Source organism: Salmo salar, chromosome ssa08 (genome assembly GCF_905237065.1).
Source record: "Salmo salar chromosome ssa08, Ssal_v3.1, whole genome shotgun sequence".
Taxonomy (NCBI): Eukaryota; Metazoa; Chordata; class Actinopteri; order Salmoniformes; family Salmonidae; genus Salmo; species Salmo salar.
The window spans coordinates 18,116,026-18,140,056 of record NC_059449.1 but is presented as its reverse complement, the minus strand read 5'-3'; the positions used below and the strand labels follow the sequence as shown (position 1 = coordinate 18,140,056).

Sequence of the window (24,031 nt, the reverse complement as noted above, 5' to 3'; positions counted from 1 at the left end):
CCTGGTTCTCTCCACCTGTACCCTGAACTCCCCAGCTTCCTGCTCGTGCCTCTGCTGGGCACTGAGGTACTGGTGCACTGTCCATCTCTGCTGGTGGGCATAGTTGAGGGCTAAACTCGGAGAGAACCTTCACAAGGCCTCCGCCTGATGGTCTATTTTGAAGAGCGTCTTTCGCAATGTCTGCATTTTTCTTGCTTATGGCATTGAAATCTAACATTTTCAGCCCCTCGGCATAGTTAGGATTTGCATCGTTGCTGAGGTCCGCGATCAATCTTTCCGTGGGTGAAGGTCCACTGATTAGAGGGGAAATGGGTGGAAACCCATCTGATGGATTGCTCATTATTATGATTGTCAGTTATTTCAATTTACGTAATGTTTGGGTTTTTCAGTTGGAGGCTGCAAACACGATTTAACTCAGTTTGTAAACGTCAATGAATCATCAAGACTGGGTCAGTAATGTGAGTTGGTTATTACTGAACTTGCCAAAACAGGTTTAATTGATTAAATCGATTTTAATGATAAATCTAACCTGTATAGGCTAGTTGGGAAATTTAATTTTAATTCACCTGAAAGAGTTGCTATCTCTAAGTTAACGTTGAGAAGTTGAACTATGTCTCATTGGTTAGAACACATTAGTTTGCGTATTATTACAATAACCAACCTGGACAGGTAGTGTAGCAATTTAATGTATATTAAATTGAACGAGACAATGATATCCAATCAGTTGAGACTGGTTAGATATCGTACAGCATAACCGGAATTATTTAGAAATAATTACTGGTGATTCTTCACCACCGGAGGTCACTGTTAACACAAGCTAAAATCGACAGGGTACCAGTGAAAATAGAATTTTACAATACTGTTAAAAAGTCTACCTAAACACCATTAAGCTGGTAAAACAGCTTTAATCTATTAATCAATTTGAATGATTAGTCAACCCCGTATAGGCTAAAGGAATTAGCTTTAATTAACCTGAAATAGTTGCTATATCTAAGTTAACGTGGAACAGTTTAACCATGTCTCATTGGTAATGGCACATTCGTGTGTGTATTATTCCCATAACCAACCTGGAAAGGTAGTGTATCAATTGAATGTATGTATAAAATTGAACAAGACAATGATATCTTATCAGTTAAGACTGGTTTGATATCCTACAGCGTAACCTGACTTATTTCACGAAAAATGACTGGCGATTCTTCGCCAGAGGTTACGGATAGCCCAAGCTGAGATCTCACAGGATTCCTGCCTAACGCGGGAATTCACTATGAACAAAGAGGAAAACAAAAATGGCTGCTCTCCTTTGTTAGCTTAGCATCTGGCGAAATGCTTAGCTTTCCTTGCGCGGGGTTTCCCCCTCGCCGCACAAGGGAAGTTCCTCCAACAAGGGAACAGGTTTACTTGGTGATGTCTCACGTTTCAACCCTTAACCTCTTCCCGTTACCAAACGCGAGAGGTAGAGAGATAATAACTTTGCTTCGGTCAAACGAATAGATCTACTCTAATTTCCGTAATGGCTGGCTCATATGTCCTCTGCTCTAGGAATTACTTATGACCGAGTCAGATCACTCCTGAAAGCGATCGACAGAAATAACACTACGTTAGGCCCAACTAGTATTATTTCTCAGAATGCCTACATCGGCTGGTACATATGTCCTAGCTCGTAACATTCAGTAGACCCCCCTTCACACTGGCTTTGGTCAGATATACAACAGGGGTCGTTCTCTTCCGACCAGTATCTGGGTGAAATGGAACGACACACACACTTCTCTCCCGCACTAGTCCTGCCTATAGCTATTAATGGAATGTATATATCTTGCTACACAATTGATATGGACTCACCCAACAGTGCGGCCTAGTCCTATCTTAGACTCTCACAGGGGCACCATATGTCGTGACGTTGTATTAGTTAATGTGACGACTGTTGCTCATCGAATGATTAACGGTTTATAATTGCATGATTAAATGAATTAAGCAATGAATCAAGCAATTATTAACTCATTAACCTGGGGCACCATGGGAACATTATTTTGATTGAGTTTCTATTTCCCAAATTAACTCAAAGGATATCAGAATATCGATTTTACAACAGTCGCTAAATTAATCAACCTCTTGTCTCATGTCTGAACGTCGCATAATCCGGGAATCTGCACGAACCCGGGCTACACCAATGAGTTTACCACACCAATCTTAGTTGATTATTTATTTACTAGCAAGCTAAAATGATGATAAAAATACACATACACAAAACACAGTCTAGCTATTGATTAGGACTTAGTATAACGGGCCAACACACTATGGCACGTGTTACCCAAAATGGGGATTTAAAAGAGAGAGAAACAAAGAAAGTACACGAGAGAAATATACATTTGGGTTCATTTGTCAGCCATGCTTATTTAAACCTAGCCTTGCCCCGAACTGCCGCTCTTATGGGTCAGAATATAATGATGTAATTACGTGTTGGAGGTCACAGGTGGGAAGCTCCGCGTGGGTCGTTTAGGCTTCTCAATGACGCACTTCTCCGGCGCAACTCTCTGGTTGTCCTCACGATGTCAGTGTCCTTCTTGGCTTAGTGGTCTGATCCCTCGCCCTTGATCTGAAAGGGGTCTTCTGAGGACAGACAGCTCTGTAGCTCAGAGCTCACAGTTTAGGATTCGAACGGTGTAGATACCACGATTCAATGGAGAGTGGAGGCTGGGTGGTTCGGCTTGAATTCACCCGCTTAGACACAGCTACTCGTCCGTAGCTCGTGTAGAAAAATATTTCTTTGTCTTCAACCTTGTGTTTCGTTTTGGGGTTCGTTGACTTTGTTAGACCTTCGCTGCAGCTTGGGGTCACTTAGTCTGATATGTTAATTCTTCACTCTCCTGTCTTATACCCTCGGGTCAGAAGTGGGCGTAACCACCTTTAGGGCAATTCTCTGGGCGTACCAAGTTAAGGGACAAGGCCTAGATTTGACTAAAATCCAATTTTAGACACTAACTTCACATTTCATCCTTACCAAAACATTCTCTTTGATTTGGATATTTTCCACACAACGTACAATGTATAAACATCAGGCATATACTGGGAAAACTCTTGAAGGTACAATCTTTTCATAATAACGTCATCTCTTAACCTTTAATAACAATACAAAAGTTACATACATTTTCATATTCCACCTCTCGTCATGACCACCATTGTGGCTGACGGAAACCATTGTTCCAAAGTCCCTTTATTGCATGTTTAATGTTCTGAGGCCAGTTCTCCATTGTGAGGACAAAGGAATTTCTCTGTGGCCTAAGGTTTATTATGGGCGTGAAGGGTCATAAAACCCCCACATCTTCAGACCCCTAGATCTCTCCTCCTCTGTTGGGGGTTTGGGAGATAATCTGTAGGGTGGTGGTCTCCTGTACCCTGACCTGATCAGGACAGTCATGACAATGTGCAAATAGTTAAAGTACAAAAAGGGAAGATAAATATAAATGGGGCGGCAGGTAACCTAGTGGTTAGAGCGTTGGGCCAGTAAAAGTTGCTGGATCGAATCCCTGATCTGTCGTTCTGCCCCTGAATAAGGAAGTTAACCCACTCTTCTCTGGTAGGCTGTCATTGTAAATAAGAATTTGTTCTTAACTGACTTGCCTAGTTAAATAAAGGTTCAATTTAATAAGTACATAAATATGGGTTGTATTAACAATGATGTTTGTCACAATTCTTGCTGCTGTGATGGCACACTGGTATTTCACCCAATAGATATAGGAGTTTATGATTTTTATTTAATTTTGTAATTTTTTGTGCGTCTGTGTAATCTGAGGGAAATATGTGTCTCTAATATGGTCATACATTTTGCAGAAGGTTAGGAAATGCAGCTCAGTTTCCACCTCATTTTGTGGGCAGTGTGCACAGTCTGTTGGATAAGGTCCTGAATGGTTAAGTGATGATTCCACCTAGTGGTTAAAGTGAGAGATGAACTCACCATAAAGGTGAAATATTGGTATTACAATCTTGACTATTAGCTCTTGCTCAATTCCTCCTCACATCCTCTCTCCTCCCCTCTTTCTCAAAACACATTGGAGAATACAATCCTAGGGGAGTGACCTTGAACCTCCTGTATTAGTGTTGAGTGTGTGTTACCTGAGTGCTGGTCTCCGGGTCCATTATTAGGAGCGGTGTCTGCTGTCTCTTCTCTCTTGGTGCTGGTCTCATCGTCTCTCAGGGTGTCTGCACTGACGTAGATATCCACAATCCTTTCCTCCATCTCACCTCTGTCAAACTTGACCTTCTTATTCATATCTGGTTCAGCATAGATGATCTTTGACATCTGCTATGGCATTGTATTGATTGTGACGGCTACTGTTCATTGAATGATTAACTGTTTATAATTACGTGATTAAATGAATCAGGTAATTATTAACTCAGTAACCTGGGGCATCATGGGAAAGTTTTGTTTTACCGAGTTTCTATTTCCCAAATTAACTCAAAGAATATCAGAATATCGATTTTACAACAGTCACTAATTAATACATTTCCTCTACAGTCTCATCCTGAACGTCGCATAATCTGGGAATCTGCACAAACCCCAGTCCCAATAAATAAGTCCGTACCGCACCAATTGAGTTGATTATTTATTTACTAACAAGCTAAAATGATAATAGAAGATACACATACACAAACACACAGTCTAGACTATTGATTAGAACGTAGTACAATGAAACATGTCCCTAGCGGGCCAACACAATATGACACGTTACACAAAATGGGGATTTAAAAAGAGAGAGAAAGTGAGAGAGCACGAGAGAAAAGCACACTTGGGTACATTTGTAAACTATGCTTAGTTTAGCCCTAACCTTACCCCGAACTGCCTCTCTTCTGGGTCAGAATATAATGATGTAATTACGTGTCAAAGGTCTCCGATGGGGGATCTCCTTGTGGACTGAGTTCCTCCTACTCTGATGGCAGCACTTCTTTGGTTACTGGGTGTAACTCTCTGATTGTCCACACGATGTCAGGGTCCTGTCTCTTAGTGGTCTGTTTCCTCACCCTTGTTCTGAAAGGGGTCTTCTGAGGATGGTCAGCCGTGGAGCTCAGGGCTCCAGCGTAGGAATGAAAGCAGTGTAGACACACGAATCCTTAGAGAGTGGTAACCAGGTGGTCTTGCTTGAATTCAAGACACAGCTACTCATCCGTAGCATAGATTTGTTAAAAGGTTCCTTTGTCTTCTTCAACCTCGTGTTGCTTTGTGGGGTTACAACAAATCGAACCTTGGCTGCAGCGCATGGTCACATAGTCTGTTATGTTAATTCTTTACTCGCATGTTTTATACCCTCGGGTCAGAAAGGGGCATTTCTGTCTTTTTGTCAAGTACTCTGGGCGTAACTAGTTATGAGGCAAGGTCTGGATTTAGACAACTAACTTCACATTTAATGTTTTCAAAAACATTCTATTTGATCTGAACATGTTCCACACAACGTACAGTATGCAAACTTCAGGTACATATTGTGACATCTCTTCAAGTTACAATGTTTTCGTTATAACGTCATCATTTAACTTTTAATAACATAACAAAAACAACATTGATTTCCATATTCCATCTATCGTCATTACCACCATTTTGGGTGACAAAACATATTGTCCCAAAGTCCCTAAATTGCATGTTACTGTTCTGAGGTAGGTTCTCCATAGGCCTAACATACATTCCATTCCTCCACAGTAAGAGGACAAAGGGATTTTCTCTGCTGCCTTAACCTCTCTAGGGTCGGCGGGACGAAATCGTCCCGCGTTATTCAAATACCTTAGAAATGCTATTACTTCAATTTCTCAAACATATCACTATTTTACACCATTTCAAAGACAAGACTCTCGTTAATCTAACCACACTGTCCGATTTCAAAAAGGCTTTACAACGAAAGCAAAACATTAGATTATGTCAGCAGAGTACCCAGCCAGAAATAATCAGACACCCATTTTTCAAGCTAGCATATAATGTCACATAAACCCAAACCACAGCTAAATGCAGCACTAACCTTTGATGATCTTCATCAGATGACAACCCTAGGACATTATGTTATACAATACATGCATGTTTTGTTCAATGAAGTTCATATTTATATCAAAAAACAGCTTTTTACATTAGCATGTGACATTCAGAACTAAACTTCCGGTGAATTTACTAAATTACTCACGATAAACGTTCACAAAAAACATAACAATTATTTTAAGAATTATAGATACAGAACTCCTCTATGCACTCGCTTATGTCCGATTTTAAAATAGCTTTTCGGTGAAAGCACATTTTGCAATATTCTCAGTAGATAGCCCGGCATCACAGGGTAGCTATTTAGACACCCACCAAGTTTAGCACTCACCAAAATCAGATTTACTATAAGAAAAATATTATTACCTTTGCTGTCTTCGTCAGAATGCACTCCCAGGACTTCTACTTCAATAACAAATGTTGGTTTGGTTCAAAATAATCCATAGTTATGTTCAAATATCCTCTGTTTTGTTCGTATGCGTTCAAGACACTATCCGAATGGTAAAGAAGGGTGACGCCGCACGACGCATTTCGTGACAAAAAAATCTAAATATTCCATTACTGTACTTCGAAGCATGTCAACCGCTGTTTAAAATCAATTTTTATGCCATTTTTCTCGTAAAAAAGCGATAATATTCCGACCGGGAATCTGTGTTACGGTTCAAAGACGATAGAAAATAAAAACGGGGTCGACTCGTGCACGCGCCTCAGCCCATTGTCCTCTGATAGAGCACTTACCAAAAGCGCTAATGTGTTTCAGCCTGGGGCTGGAATTACATCATTCAGCTTTTTACCGCCTTCTGAGAGCCTATGGGAGCCGTAGGAAGTGTCACGTTACAGCAAAGATCTTCAGTTTTCAATAAACAGAGTCAAGAAGCTCAAGGAATGGTCAGACAGGCCACTTCCTGTAAGGAATCTTCTCAGGTTTTTGCCTGCCATATGAGTTCTGTTATACTCACAGACACCATTCAAACAGTTTTAGAAATGTTAGGGTGTTTTCTGTCCAAAGCCAATAATTATATGCATATTCTAGTTACTGGGCAGGAGTAGTAACCAGATTAAATCGGGTACGTTTTTTATCCGGCCGTGCAAATACTGCCCCCTATCCCCAACAGGTTAAGATTTACAAAGGGTTTCATAAAACCCCACACCTCCATACCTCTCCATCTCTCCCCTCTGGCGGGTGTGAGAGATGTCTCTGTAGGAGTCGGGTCAATGGTAACCTGACCTGAACAGGCCTGTCATGACACATCTTTAAGACCTGGGTCTTTCTTTCTATATAGGTCTACTGTACATTAACTCTCTGCTTCTAATTAATGTGGTGGTCTTCCAACATGGCCATCAGGAGGCGTCGTACATCAACTGCAAATCCTCTAAACGTTAAGTCTCTGCTTCTAGTGATATCTCTGTCTCTGAGTCATCTGTGTGTCTCTGTCTGTGTGACTGTTGTAGGTGTTAACTCTAGGGACGTATCAAAAAGATGAAACGATAGTTGTGGCTATGCTAATACAAAAAATAGAACAAGTTTACTTCTTGTGTGCATACTTATGTGCATGTGTGTATGTGTGTGTGTGTGTGTGTGTGTGTGTGTGTGTGTGTGTGTGTGTGTGTGTGTGTGTGTGTGTGTGTGTGTGTGTGTGTGTGTGTGTGTGTGTGTGTGTGCGTGCTTGCGTGCGTGTGTGTGCGAGACAGATTGTTACAGTGGTTATTGTTAAACCATTTTCTGCAGAACAATATAAATCATTCCATGTCTCTACATGGTCATCTTGTCCAGAGTATATCTCAACACAGTCCTCCTGTCCAGGGAATGGGACTTGCTATTTGTGATGATGGACAGGACACTATCATACCAGGAAGATATAGATCATAGAGGGGAAGTGGAGAACAAAGACTAGCTGTTAACATATATTAAATATCATATGTAACAGCCCCACAATAATTCAGGGAGTTTCCAGAACTCCACCTTCCTGCTGATTTGGACCCTCTGTTTACTCCCAAATATACATCAACATGTTCAGGAGGTCCAGGACTACAAACATGGGTCATTATAATGTCCATACAATAGATTTGACACTACAAACTGATCCAAGTGGATATTGAGGGTGGGTAGGCTTAACCAGTGAGAATGAGATGACAACAGAAACCACCGGGGCTCTTCTGTACATTTACAGATTAGTCATTTAGCAGACGCTCTTATCCAGAGAGACTTACAGGAACAATTAGTGTTAAGTGCCTTACTCAAGGGCACGTCTACAGATTTTTCAAATAGTCGTCTCAGGAATTCGAACCAACAACCTTTTAGTTCCTGGCCAAACGATCTTAACCGCTAGGCTACCTGCCGCCCTCTCTCATAATGAACCTGATTGGTTGAGGAGTTTTTGAGTTATAGCTGGTTGAACCACTGAAAATATCCGCTCCACTTCCCTCTTTTGGGACCCATATAGGAGAACAACAGTCAAGTATGAGCTTTTGATATTGTGCTTATATGTAAATTGACAACAAAGACTGACTGTTAAATATTATTTGGTAATATCCTTTGATATCTCTACTACACTCATTGATTGGTGATACAGTCAACTGCTGTACAATGTATGTAATGGTGGTTTGGTACTGTTGAGAATGTTATCACCAGGCCTAAATTGGAGCATGTAAATATCTGTAGAATATATTTCAATTAGCAATGATGTATATGGAAAAGTAAAATGTACTGACTTCATGTTGAACCTGATGATGTATAAAACATGGTACACAGGAAGTTACAAACAGGAAATAAGTAGGCCTTTTATTAATATAATACTACAAACAAATACAACAATAGATGCGTTTGCATGCATGTGTGCATGCAGTGTGTGTGCATGTGTGTGTTAGGTTGTGTGTGTGGGTTTGAGACAGAGAGAGAATATCTGTGAGAGAGAATGTCTGTGAGAGAGAGAGTGAGAGAGAAAGAGACAGAGAGAGCTAAAGAGAGAGAGAATGAAGGAGGAAGTTGTGTGCACTGTAGGCTACTGCATGTGTTAGAGTATGTTGTCATGGTGACGTTAAAGCACTTTCTCACAAACCCATTAGATTTTCCTGTCACATGACAAGTCATTCCATGCCTCCAGAGGACGCTGATCTTTACCTATCTCAACACAGTCCTCCTCACCATAGTCTAGTCTGCCAACACCATTATCAGGCTGTGGTTTATGACAGTACCTACAGGGTTAACACAACAGTCAGACATTCTTAATACCAGTATATACAGGGTTAAAAACAGTCATACTACATGATATGACTCCCACCAGCCTTAGTTTGATAATATAATACATGCAAGGGCTGTGGATCTAGTAGGTGCCCTTACAGACACATTACAGGACTACAGAAGTGAGGGTTACTTTGGAGAACAATGGAAAGATGTTGAAGAGACTGCAGAGCACTGCAAAAGAAGTGTACCAACAGTGTGTAAAAGACAAAAACAAGCTAAAACAAGCTTAAGATTTCACGACTCATTGATGATGAGCAAAATTGTGACCAAGGTGATGGTGAGAGCTTCAAAATATATATTTTATCAGGTGCTTGACAGTCTCACAGCTGAGCTGCAGAGGTGTTTTTCAAAGAAGAATTGCGAGATAATGCAAGGGTTCCTGTTTGCCTCTGCTCAGACCTTTGAGTCAGATTTAGAGGACATCAAACATGAGGTTCATCAAACCAAGTGGCTTCTTGATAGGAGAGAGAAAAGTGGAAGGGACAGACCGTCTACTCTCCTTGACTTTGTTGTGTTTCTAGAACCTTATAAAGATGTCTTCCATGAGCTATTTCGACTTTGTAAGATTTCTGTTGTTACACCAGTCAGCAGTGCTTCTTGCGAGAGAAGCTTCTCAGCTTTAAAACGGATTAAAACCCATCTGAGGACAACAATGGTTGATGACAGGTTGTCACCTCAGAATTCTCAGTGTTGAGTCAAGGAGGGCAGGCTCCCCCAACATGAGTGAGTTTGTGAAACATTTTGCCAGTTCTCACCAGAACCGCAGAATTATGCTGTTTTCAATCTACCTAGGATAATTTGGCACTTAGGCGGCCCCTCTGGTCATGATTAACACCTGCACTGTGTACTAGCTAGTACACTGACATTCTAAAATGATAAATCCAAAGGGTATCATGTCACACAGATTTCATTTGGTCTTGATTAGGCCAATTCCAAAACTTTTCTTTGCTTTTAGTTAACATAATATATGTGAGCATAAATATGATACTGTAAGTTTGTAATATTGATGGGCACCAAAATTATGTTCATTTTTCAAGTCCATTTTTGCTTGATACCTGGTATGTCAAATTGCAGTGTGTTTTATTTTCTGAAAATATTTTAGATGTTCAACACAGACCCAGATTATATATTTATGAAAACAGAGTGACCCAACAGAGTGAGTGAGTGAGTGAGTGAGTGAGTGAGTGAGTGAGTGAGTGAGTGAGTGAGTGAGTGAGTGAGTGAGAGAGAGAGAGAAAAGAAAGAAAGAAAGAAAGAAAGAAAGAAAGAAAGAAAGAAAGAAAGAAAGAAAGAAAGAAAGAAAGAAAGAAAGAAAGAAAGAAAGAAAGAGAGCGATTGAGCTGCAGTTCAGAGGTAAGGACACTGACTATTCATTGTATGTTCATTTTAGGGATCGGTGTCCCGTCAACGGGACAGTTGTAAATCATGCAACGCCTTGTGTGACGATTGCAGATTTTAGAGAAACAACAAATGTTGGTACGTATAAGTGTCTTATATCGGCTGAAGCTTAAATTCTTGTTAATATAACTGCACTGTGATATTTACATAGCTATTACTGCGAGAAAATGCCATGCTATTGTTTGAGGAGAGCTCCTAACAACAAAACACTTTTTTCACGCAATAGGTTTGATAAATTCACCTCTGAAGGAAAAATGTGTACTTACATTCTGAAATCTTGCTCTGATTTATCATCCAAAGGGTCCCAGAGATAACATGAAGTGTCGTTTTGTTCATATCCTAAAAAGGTCCGTATAGCATGCACGATCAATTTTTTATTTCCTCTCGTTCAATTTGCAACGAAAGGTATCTGTGAAAATCTAACCCTAAATGTTGTTTCAACCAGTCAAATCACGTTTGTATGTATTCCACAGAGATCCTAGAACGTAACCAGGCTTCAATATATCATTAATGGTGTACTATATCGTATAGGACACCATATTTGGTCAGAGAGCGACGCCTTCATGGCACGCCGATGACGCGGGCTGTCTTCACTTGAACGACTCTAACTTTGTCAAATAAGCAACAATCGGGGTCAAACAAAGCTAGCTAGATAGCTAATGAGCTGGGCTTTACGGGAGTATCCGGAAACCCTGTATCTGTCTTTAAATGTAGCTACTAACCTTGTGTGACAGCTTGCCTTTTCCTTTTGGACAAATATTATAAGAATATTCAGAGTTATGAAGTTATGAAAACGGGTTGTTTTGCAAATGTTGAACTTATAATATGGCTTCTAATTCTGGAAAAGCTAAATCAAAGTCCAAGTATACAGATTTGACGATATTCTTGCAGAAAAATGTCATATGAACACAAATGTCTCCTTCACGATTTGCCCAAATGTACCTGGGTGACTTCACACTAAATGTCATGTAGTTCGCTCATACTTCAAGTTATCCGTCTGAAACGTTGCACATACACTGCTGCCGTCTTGTGGACACCATCGGAATTACCACACTGGTGGCTAGAACGGGGACCTTTCTCCTGCATTTCAAAGATGGTGGAAGAAAAAAACAGGTTGGTTTTTTCTTTGTATTTTCTTCTACCCCATTTATTGTGTTATATTCTCCTACATTTAATTCACATTTCCACAAACTTTAAAGTGTTTCCTTTCAAATGGTACCAAGAATATGCATATCCTTGCTTCAGGGCCTGAGCTACAGGCAGTCATTTTAGGCGAAAAAGGAAAAAAAGGTGGCTATCCCTAAGAAGAATTCTAGTGAAGAAACCCTTTTGGACCACACTATCTGCCACATTGAAGAACTCTGGGTTAAGTGAATTATCACTTCTACCAATAATCAGCAATCATAGGATTCATTCATGCTCCTTAGATGCCAGGTTAAGGTTACACACTAATTTTCAGTCATGGTCTATTGACCCCCTGAAGTAGCCTTGGCCACTCCCTGGCCACCCCATGTATAAAACACTGTACAGTGATGATGACACCTGCATAGTTACATTAGGGAAACTGAATGACATTTATCTTTGTCAGGTTGTTTGTGTTGTGGTTGTGGTTTACACCAGACTCAGTCTGATGATGACTGTGTCACACCTTCAAGAGGGCCTCAGACTTTAGTGTGGGTTCTGAGGGGGAAAATATCAGAAACATATACTTGTTAGTGGGAAACAGCTAGCCTGAGTCCCAGATATGTTTGTGCTGTCATTGTTTGGCGTGGCAACAATATATGAGTTATCAAGACTGTACAAGCAGATCTGGGACTCGGGCTAGGAAAGAGCTAAACAACAGTTGGAGGATATGAGTAAAGTCACCCTGATGACTGACTGATGACTGGTATCATTCCATATTTAACTAATGTGATATATTTTATCAAATATTTTAATGGACAATGTTCTATTTAATTCTATTGAAATTATAATACTTGATTCTGCCACAATATGTTTTAATTAAGAAAGCCTGTTACTGAGAAATAGCTAGAACTCATCCAGTGACATCACTAATAGTCACACAACATGAGAGACTGTGACCATGACAACTGACCACACGGTGCAGTGGTTGACTTTGGGTTGAGGGGAGCGTTAGAAAGACAGAAGGGGGAGAGTTAACTCTTTCTCAGCAGCATCACTTTTAGTTGAAAATGGGCCTGTGGTGAACCACGGTAGAGCTGTGTACATTATCAGTGAGTGTGAGTGCGCGTGCACATGTGCGGCAGAAGAGGCTGGTGGGAGGAGCTATAGGAGACGGGCTCATTGCAATGGCTGGAATGGAATTTGTGGAACGGTATCAAACACAAACATATGGAAACCACGTTTGACTCATTTTTTACATTTTAGATTTACATTTTAGTCATTTAGCAGACGCTCTTATCCAGAGCGACTTACAGTAGTGAATACATACATTTTTTAAAAAAATTTTTTGTACTGGCACCCCGTGGGAATCGAACCCACAACCCTGGCGTTGCACACACCATGCTGGCGTTGCAAACACCATGCTCTACCAACTGAGCCACAGGGAAGGCCACAGGGAAGACTCAGTTCCATGAATTCCATTCCAACCATTACAATGAGCCCATCCTCCTATTTCTCCTCCCACCAGCCACCACTGATGTTCAGACATGAAGGTCTGCATGAATTTGTGAACATATGTGGTGCTTCAGTGTGGGAACATGGTTTGTAGTCATGTCTGCTTGTGAAGTCAGATCTCTGATCAGGTATAAGTAGATCTCATCAGACAGTCTGCAAACAAAGTCCTGAAGCTGAACAATACAAAACTACCTCTGTTGCAGTGGTGACCTGTCATTCATAATTGGCCTATTTGGTTCATGTTATTATGGCATTCATTCGTGTTGCATATCAGTTTGCAAACAATGTAAAAAAAAGAAATCAATGAGTTAATAAAGCTGCATACAAACATGGTTTGTTGAGGAAGGCAGATCCAAACTGCAGCTGTTTCAGCCTAGCTCACAGGTTTCTGTGGTGGTGGGACAGCCAGCGAAATTAACTGTTTCACTGCCAGACAAGGCTCTCCTATTAGCCAGGTCTAGCAGTGGTAAGGTGTTGGGACTGCTGTTGTGACTCTGCTGTTGGGACAGATTTATGTAGGCCCTAACAGTTTGTGTGCACCATTTGTCACCGTTTAAATCATGTATTGTTTAGTGTTGTGTTGTGTTGTGTTTTGTAGCGGCTTCGCTGGAGTTTGCATTAGATTTTTTTCCCCACCAAGATTTACATTGCAAAATCAACACTGATGTTGACTATGATGTTACTTTAGCTAATATGGTGACAACGATGTAGGCTGTGTGTACCGGTTATTATATGGGTGCTTGGAAAGGTTTTTTGGGCTGGTCACACACAGCTGATGTGATTTTTATTGAAGTCCACAAGCGAAGGGAAATGGTGAGAGGAGGAGAGCGCTAAGTTGCGAGAAGGAATACAAATTGGCTGCTATGAAAGTGAACTGTGTTAACACGTGATCAGGGGTGTATTCATTCTGCCGAAAATGTTGAAAAACGTTTCTTAAATGGAAGCAAATATAAGAAATGGGGATAAGCATACCTGAATTTGTCCAATAGAAACTCTTGTTTGCAACTGTTGGACTAATAATTACACCTTAATAATTACACCTTAGATAAGCTAGATGCAGGCAAGAGTGTGCAAGGCGTTATTGAATGTGTCTGTCACCTCAAAATGTTCTCTCGACCTGCGTGCACCTACGTTGTACATTTTAATTTATAGGCTTGGTCGTAGCAACATCATGAAGGGACATTTTGAGTATCATGTAGTAGCCTAAACCTTTCGCTGTTACATTGAACTGGGTGAATGGAATATGAAGGACAGTCATCCAGTATTCTGTAATAGAAAAAGGCCATGCTCATGAAAAATAAAATCGTCCTCCCTCATCTTAAACGGCACCGACTGCCACTGGTAGAGAGGAATAATAACCAAACAAAACAGCCCTAAACAATAACTGCTCCACTGAAATCACCAAATGCCGAAATGACACAGTCTATGTGAGGTTTAGTGTAACATAAAGTTGAGATGTTCACAGGAGACAGACAGGCCTATGATCCCAGCCAGTAGAACACACAGCAGCCCCAGACACACTGCAGCAACTAGGAAGAGTCTCTTCCCTGAGCTGTCAGGCTCTGTGGAGACAGATACTGTCCATAGCATCATCAACAAGACACAATCAAACGTGGTCTATAGTGATTGATATAGGGTGAACCCTAACTTCAGCTTTAGTCAAATGTCAGTATGTCTCCCAGTATCATCAAGTTAAAATATGACTTAAGTGTAGATAGAATTCACCCCGTATTTAGTGATCGATCCCAAGTATAAAGATTATCTTCTGTATCATCTGTTAATGAAAAAATAAGAATAGCTGCACTTTTAAAGTGCTGGTTTCTCACCCACATCTCTCTTCCTGTTGAGGAGGATGTGCATGTTGTTGTTAACCATACAGGTTTTCACAGCAACAGGAAGTAGACAGTGCCCAGTTACAGAACACATGACTACATGAACATTGAAATAACTTTCAGCAGTTAGTATACATCGTAAATACACCTTAGGAGCCTCCAACATTTCAGAACATGTAACCTGGGACACATAGCATGTAGCATTTCATGTATCAGTTTCCACAAATAAATTATTTTAATGACTGTTTCAAAACCTTTCCCTTGTGATGTAAGACACCATCGTTTGGAAGACAAGTTGTGTTCTGTTTTTAAAATATTAATAATCTGTTTGTTAAGGTTTATTTTACACAGTTGAGTTTGGAAGACTTGTGTTTGGGGCATTGGACATCGGCCAACCTCATTATCTTAAGGTAAACAGTTTGTGTGGCAAGTGGAGGGATAATAACCATTGGTTTAAACTTCCATGTGTGTGTCTCTATGACTACGGCGTACTTACCAGTGTTCTGAGATTCAGGCTGTTTATGTATGGACATGTACATAGTGTCCTGTCCACAGCTCTTCCTGGCCACAATAGCATAACTCTCCTCAGACTGCTCCATACACATATAAAGGCTAATTCTAATTGTTCCCTTATCATATACGTTGGTTCATTATGGAGCTGCAAACAGTACAACAGACAGTATATTATGTTGTATGTCCTGTTAAACAGCTGCTTTAGTTTAACAGTCTGTTGTGTCTGAGAACGTACAGTGTTATAGATGTAGGGAGGACTTCACACCTTAACCAGTGGTTTGAACAGACAGCAACCTCCAGGAAGAGACACAACAGCAGATAGACACCATGATGAGTGTGTGGGTATGTAGCAGACAGGTCCACTGGTGCATGGTGTTGCTATTGGTAACCTACACGTTGTCCCTCGTACAGTGAATGTTGAGTCATTATCATCTTTCATTAGCATAGTTTTTTTGTGTGTGTTTCCTCTTAGAACTGTTCTGCCCTCTGTGTGTGTCCAGGTCACACTGTTTTAAGTATCCAATCACATTCAATCAGGAAGCTGGTAGACCTTGTTAAAGAACATTTTTCCTTTATTTATTAATCTGTGACTTTGTTATTCTTATTATTAAAATGATAAACATAGGTTAATAATTGGACCCACTTTTTTGTATTAAGCATAAGCCTATGGCAAATCACATAACATGTTTCTAATAAAAATATTGAAGAATAATTTTACAGAGTACAGTATGACTACATACTCTCCTCTAAATCTAAACACAACAATTATGTCTTATTTTTATCTCTTCATCATTCTCTTAATTTTCTTCTTCCTCCTCTATCTCAATTAGACTTTCCTAGATTCCTCTCCTCCTATCTCTTCTCCTCCTTTCAACCCTGTTAGAGGAGAAGGTCCAAGGCCCCTACTCCACTAGGATTGTATTCTCCAATGTGTTTTGAGAAGGAGGGGAGAGAGAATGTGAGGAGGAATCAAGTAATGCCAAATTGAAAAAGAGCTCATAGACAAGTCATTGACTATTTCACTTCTATGGTGAGTTCATCTCTCACTTTAACCACTAGGTGGATTCATCACTTAACCATTCAGTACTGTATTCCACCATCAACGAGAGAGAGAGAGAGAGAGAGAGAGAGAGAGAGAGAGAGAGAGAGAGAGAGAGAGAGAGAGAGAGAGAGAGAGAGAGACAGACAGAGAGAGATTGTTACAGTAGGTTATTGTCACACCGCTTTCTCACAGATCCAGTTATGATTTGTCCCACATTTGTCATCATTCCATGTCTTTACAGGGTCATCTTGTCCATAGTATATCTCAACACAGTCCTCCTGCCCAGAGAACAGACCACCATTATCAGGCTGTCCTGTCCCCCAGTACCTAAACGACACAGAGAACCAGACAGTCAGACACTGTGGTAAAAACATCCTCCTCAATTATACACAGAGTCCTATGTTCTCAGGTTTAAAGACACACTCTGTAAGATGTTATCAAGAATGGACCATTAACAATATGTATTTTTTATATAATGACATTTTAATACAAAAATATGACTTGATTTCTATGATACATCTCTAGTTCTCATTGAATGACATTCATAAGTAGAAACATACATTTTGACAAACATGATTGGAAGCAATATATCATTGTTGTTTTGTATCTCCATGTCACAAGTTAAAATGGTCAAATATCTCACCCTGTGGTCAGTGTTGTGCCGTCCACCCACTTCCAGGTCCCCTCAGTAACAGAGTCAGTCAGACCAATCCAGGCTCTCGTGTGGAGGTTGAAGAGAAATGTCTGTTGTTGCGAAAGATAAAGATTATGTCACTCTTAATATATTTATAAAATACTGCAAACATATTAGTGTACTGATGAAAAGAGAGAGTCTCTCTCTCTCTCTCTCTCTCTCACCTGTTCCTTATTGCTGTTTATGATCACCAGGTCTGCAACTCTCTCCAGACAGTCCTGCCTGCTCTCCTTCCAGGTTTTAGTCTCAGTAGAGAGGAAGTACAAACTGGAGTCAAAGTATCTCCATCCCTTCTGACAATGCTGCTCTGTTGAAGAGCAAAACACATTGAGAAACTTAGTTTGTATCTCTATACTCAAAAACCCATTGATATATAATTATTCTAATTCATCACAGTTTATATCTCACCTATCACAAAAAGCTTTGCCTGAATATGGCCTTTCTCTGTAGTCAGGGTATTGTATCTGGTCTGTAGCTGGTCTCTCTCTTTTGTCAGGTTGTTGTATCTGGTCTGTAACTGGTCTCTCTCTCTAGTCAGGTTGTTGTATATGGTCTGTAACTGGTCTCTCTCTTCAGTTGCGTTGATTTTATAAAGGGAGAAACTCTGGAACAAGGTGTTCCTTTTATCTTCAGAGTCTTTGATGGCTCTGTTATCTACAAAGTATAAACACATAGTTACTACGTAAAACACCAGGTAAATAGGCCTAATAACCTGCATTTCTTACAACTAGGTGATAAGCAATGAACGTGGACACAAACTCACAGTAGACAGCCAGGCCTATGATCCCAGCCAGTAGAACACACAGCAGCCCCAGACACACTGCAGCAACTAGGAAGGGTCTCTTCCCTGAGCTGTCAGGCTCTGTGGACACATACAAGAGACTTTTATGTTTTTTGTTTGTGTTACCTGTTTGCTGGTCTTCTGGTCCATTAATAGGAGCAGTGTCTACTGTCTCTTCTTTCTTGGTGCTGGTCTCACCATCTCTCAGGGTGTCTGCACTGACATAGATATCCACAATCCTCTCCTCCATCTCACCTCTGTCAAACTTGACCTTCTTGTTCATATCTGGTTCAGCATAGATGACCTTTGACATCTTTAACAATGCCTGGGTCTTTCTTTCTATGTAGGTCTACTATACATTAAGTCTCTGATTCTAGAATTAATGTGGTGGTCTTCCAACATGGCCACCAGGAGGCATCGTACATCAACTGCAAGCCCTCTACACGTTACGTCTCTGCTTCTAGTGATATCTCTGTCTCTGAGTCATCTGTGTGTCTCTGTCTGTGGGACTGCTGTAGGTGTTAACTCTAGGGAAGTATCAACAAAATGACACGGGTAGTTGTGGCTATGCTAACGCATAAAATGCTTGTGTGCATGTGTGAGTGTGAGAGGTTGTTACAGTGGTTATTGTTAAACCATTTTCTGCAGAACAATATAAAAATCATTCCATGTCTCTACATGGTCATCTTGTCCAGAGTATATCTCAACACAGTCCTCCTGTCCAGGGAATGGGACTTGCTATTTGTGATGATGGACAGGACACTATCATACCAGGAAGATAAAGAAAATAGAGGGGAAGTGGAGAACAAAGGCTATCTGTTAACATATATTAAATATCATATGTAACAGCCCCAAGATAATTCAGGGAGTTTCCAGAACTCCCCCTTCCTTTCACCTTTCTGCGGATTTGGACCCTCTGTTTACCCCCAAATATACATCAACATGTTCAGGAAGTCCAGGACTACAAACATGGGTCATTATAATGTCCATACAATAGATTTGACACTACAAACTGCTCTAAATGGATATTGAGGCTGGGTAGGCTTAACTAGAGAGGATGAGATGGCGACATTACTGGCCGCAGCGCTCTTCTCTCTTAATGAATCTGATTGGTTGAGTTTTTGAGTGACAGCTGTTTGAACCACTGAAAAGATCCACTTCACTTCCCTGTGTGTGTGTGTGTGTGTGTGTGTGTGTGTGTGTGTGTGTGTGTGTGTGTGTGTGTGTGTGTGTGTGTGTGTGTGTGTGTGTGTGTGTGTGTGTGTGTGTGTTCATGCAATCTTACCTGAAGCAACAACTCCAACTCTTGGACTGGGTTTGAAGGCTCCCACGTTGCCATATAATTGGCCATCAATGTCTGTGTTCTTCATTGCATTAGGTTTGTTGTCTTCAAATCCATCTGAGTTTTCATAGACTCCCTCTGACATCTTAACACACTTGTGGTCAAATACAGTAACTTCTACATCCTTACTTCAACTCTAATATACGTTTGTAGCTGTGTCTTCCCCCTCCACTGTCCTGCGTCTGTGTGACTTTAGGAAGTTAAACTCTTTATCAGTCAACCAAAGTGTGAAATTAACACAACACTGGCCACCATGTGACTCCCACCAGCCTTAGTTTATAATATACTTCATGATATGACTCCCACCAGCCTTAGTTTGATAATATACTACATGATATGACTCCCACCAGTCTTAGTGTGATAATATAATACATGATATGACTCCCACCAGTCTTAGGGTGATAATATAATACATGATATGACTCCCACCAGCCTTAGTTTGATATTATACTACTTGATATGACTCCCACCAGTCTTAGTGTGATAATATAATACATGATATGACTCCCACCAGTCTTAGTGTGATAATATAATACATGATATGACTCCCACCAGTCTTAGTTTGATAATATAATACATGATATGACTCCCACCAGCCTTAGTTTGATAATATAATACAGGATATGACTCTATCATGCTATATGATGTAAGTGTGAATTCACAGGGTCCCAATATTGTATCTGCTAAAATAAATTGGTATCCTCTTAATTGACATATAGACTACTTATATCCTGACTGAGTTTACAGCACCACCAGCCTTCAAATGGAGAACACATTATGGATCTCACTCTGTGACCGGTGGTGTAGGGGGAAGTTGTCCCTAGATAATGATCTTAGGTCAGTTTTGTATTTCCACCACAAATGGTTAAGGATAGGATTGGGGGAGGGATTGCTGATCATAGGTCTATACCTAGGGGAAACTTCCCCCCAGAGTTTGACTGGCCACCAAATACCATTTACTGTACAGTGCATTCGGAAAGAATTCAGACCCCTTCACCTTTTCACATTTTGTTAAATTGATTACACAGTTTTTCCCCCCATCTACACACAATACCCCATAATGACAAAGCAAAAACAGGTTTTCAGAAATGTTTGCAGGACATATAGAAAAACCTATTGTTGACTTTCAAAGTAATCATTAGACATAGTTTTCCACAAAAGTAACACTAAGACATGGCTTTGAAATGAACTTGAGGCCAAAGAGTAACAAGTATGCTGTCCAACCAGAGAGAGATGAGGAAACTGTGGCTGTCAGGCTGAGATGGGAGGGAGAGCAGTAGCAGGGTTAGTAGTTTCCTGTATCTGTGAGGTCAGAGTGAGATGGGAGGGAGAGCAGTAGCAGGGTTAGTAGTTTCCTGTATCTGTGAGGTCAGAGTGAGATGGGAGGGAGAACAGTAGCAGGGTTAGTAGTTTCCTGTATCTGTGAGGTCAGAGTGAGATGGGAGGGAGGGAGAACAGTAGCAGGGTTAGTAGTTTCTGTATCTGTGAGGTCAGAGTGAGATGGGAGGGAGAACAGTAGCAGGGTTAGTAGTTTCCTGTATCTGTGAGGTCAGAGTGAGATGGGAGGGAGGGAGAACAGTAGCAGGGTTAGTAGTTTCTGTATCTGTGAGGTCAGAGTGAGATGGGAGGGAGAACAGTAGCAGGGTTATTCGTTTCCTGTATCTGTGAGGTCAGAGTGAGATGGGAGGGAGAACAGTAGCAGGGTTATTCGTTTCCTGTGTCTGTGAGGTCAGAGTGAGATGGGAGGGAGAACAGTAGTAGGGTTAGTAGTTTCCTGTATCTGTGAGGTCAGAGTGAGATGGGAGGGAGAGCAGTAGCAGGGTTAGTAGTTTCCTGTATCTGTGAGGTCAGAGTGAGATGGGAGGGAGAGCAGTAGCAGGGTTAGTAGTTTCCTGTATCTGTGAGGTCAGAGTGAGATGGGAGGGAGGGAGAACAGTAGCAGGGTTAGTAGTTTCCTGTATCTGTGAGGTCAGAGTGAGATGGGAGGGAGAACAGTAGCAGGGTTAGTAGTTTCCTGTATCTGTGAGGTCAGAGTGAGATGGGAGGGAGGGAGAACAGTAGCAGGGTTAGTAGTTTCTGTGTCTGTGAGGTCAGAGTGAGATGGGAGGGAGAACAGTAGTAGGGTTAGTAGTTTCCTGTATCTGTGAGGTCAGAGTGAGATGGGAGGGAGAACAGTAGCAGGGTTAGTAGTTTCCTGTGTCTGTGAGGTCAGAGTGAGATGGGAGGGAGAGCAGTAGCAGGGTTAGTAGTTTCCTGTATCTGTGAGGTCAGAGTGAGATGGGAGGGAGAGCAGTAGCAGGGTTAGTAGTTTCCTGTATCTGTGAGGTCAGAGTGAGATGGGAGGGAGGGAGAACAGTAGCAGGGTTAGTAGTTTCCTGTATCTGTGAGGTCAGAGTGAGATGGGAGGGAGAACAGTAGCAGGGTTAGTAGTTTCCTGTATCTGTGAGGTCAGAGTGAGATGGGAGGGAGAACAGTAGCAGGGTTAGTAGTTTCCTGTGTCTGTGAGGTCAGAGTGAGATGGGAGGGAGAACAGTAGCAGGGTTAGTAGTTTCCTGTGTCTGTGAGGTCAGAGTGAGATGGGAGGGAGAACAGTAGCAGGGTTAGTAGTTTCCTGTGTCTGTGAGGTCAGAGTGAGATGGGAGGGAGAACAGTAGCAGGGTTAGTAGTTTCCTGTATCTGTGAGGTCAGAGTGAGATGGGAGGGAGAACAGTAGCAGGGTTAGTAGTTTCCTGTATCTGTGAGGTCAGAGTGAGATGGGAGGGAGAACAGTAGCAGGGTTAGTAGTTTCCTGTGTCTGAGGTCAGAGTGAGATGGGAGGGAGAACAGTAGCAGGGTTAGTAGTTTCCTGTATCTGTGAAGTCAGAGCTCAGCACTGCTCAATCTATCAACTACAACGAGGAGAGAACAGTCTCGTTCCAGGCCGACTATATTTCAGTTGAGTTGCACGCATCAACAAATGGGCATAAGATTACTGTACAACATGATGTGATTAACTGATGTGTTAAACACCAATCCAGCCATTGTGAGATCTGGCAGGCGACTTCAATGTAGTCAATCTGGAACGTGGCCAATGTCATGAGTGGGATTGGAGGAGAGAGAGGGCAGGACTTGGTTATGAAGGGAGCTTTCAGCAGCCATCATGTTGACTAGCAGAGACAACAGACGTCATAGGGTGGCAGTGAACTGTCATAATATCTACTGTCTATGCACAGGTTAACTGTCATAACATTTACTGTCTATCCACAGGTTAACTGTCATAATATCTACTGTCTATCCACAGGTTAACTGTCATATCTACTGTCAATACACAGGTTAACTGTCATAATATCTACTGTCAATCCACAGGTTAACTGTCATAACATCTACTGTCTACCCACAGGCTAACTGTCATAACATCTACTGTCTATTCACAGGTTAACTGTCATAACATCTACTGTCTATCCACGGGGTCCCGTGTGGCTCAGTTGATAGAGCATGGTGTTTGCAACGCCAGGGTTGTGGGTTCGATTCCCACGGGGAAGTCAGTACGGAGAAAAAAATGTATGAAATGTATACATTCACTACTGTAAGTCGCTCTGGATAAGAGCGTCTGCTAAATGACTAAAATGTAAAAAATGGTTAAATGTCATAACATCTACTGTCTATCTACAGGCTAACTGTCATATCATCTGTTGTCTATCCACAGGTTACTTTGACACTACTATAAAACACAATATCTCTAAGAGATGGAAATGATCATGAATAGCTTATACAGTAATGATGACACCTGCATAGTTACATCTGGGAAACTGAATGGCATTTATCTTTGTCAGGTTCTTTGTGTTGTGGTTGTGTTTTACACCAGAGTCAGTCTGATGATGACTGTGACACACCTTCAAGAGGGCCTCAGACTTTAGTGTGGGTTCTGAGGGGGAAGATATCAGAAACATATACTTGTTACTGGGAAACAGCTAGCCTGAGTCCCAGATATGTTTGTGCTGTCATTGTTTGGCGTGACAACAATATATGAGTTATCAAGACTGTACAAACAGATCTGGGACTCAGGTTAGGAAAGAGCTAAACAGCAGTCAGAGGATATGAGTAAAGTCACCCTGATGACTGACTGATGACTGGTATCATTCCATATTTAACTAAAGAGATCTATTTTATAAAATATTTTAATGGACAATGAAGATTTTCTATTTCATTCTATTGAAATTATGATACTTGGTTCTGCCACAAAATGTTAAATAAAACCTGTTACTGAGAAATGTCTGCAACTCATCCAGTGACATCATTACCAGTCACACAACCTGAGAGACTGTGACCATGACAACTGACCACAAGGTCCTGAATTTGAGAGAGGACCACTCCCACTGCTGTGGGTGACACGTCACAGGTGTCCAGAGTTGGGCTGGTGAGGTTAAAGTGGGTGTCCAGACCAAGTACACCTCCTTATTCAACAGCTGATGCAGAGAGGAAGTGATGGCTGAATACTGGGGCAGGAAGAGCATGTAGTAACCCGTCATTCCCAGAAATGAGGCAAGATGTGTAGCAGA

General features: G+C 41.2%; 1 protein-coding gene across 3 annotated transcripts; it reads right to left on the bottom strand.

Annotated features, from left to right (window-relative positions):
• Window positions 1–16,415: 16,415 nt before the first annotated feature.
• Window positions 16,416–19,665, bottom strand: LOC106610422 (C-type lectin domain family 4 member M-like). 3 transcript variants are annotated; one of them, XM_045722904.1, is made up of 6 exons: window positions 19,437–19,665; window positions 18,134–18,232; window positions 17,779–18,024; window positions 17,535–17,677; window positions 17,320–17,420; window positions 16,416–17,003 (listed from the first exon to the last, which is right to left on the bottom strand). In XM_045722904.1, the coding sequence occupies exons 1-6, from the start codon at window positions 19,576–19,578 to the stop codon at window positions 16,850–16,852; spliced, it is 885 nt and encodes a 294-aa protein (XP_045578860.1). In that variant the 5' UTR covers window positions 19,579–19,665; the 3' UTR covers window positions 16,416–16,849. The 3 variants fall into 3 exon arrangements, with proteins under 3 accessions (XP_045578860.1, XP_045578862.1, XP_045578861.1); XM_045722906.1 differs by lacking the exon at window positions 19,437–19,665 and adding an exon at window positions 18,407–18,644; XM_045722905.1 differs by lacking the exons at window positions 18,134–18,232; window positions 19,437–19,665 and adding an exon at window positions 18,278–18,646.
• Window positions 19,666–24,031: the final 4,366 nt, after the last annotated feature.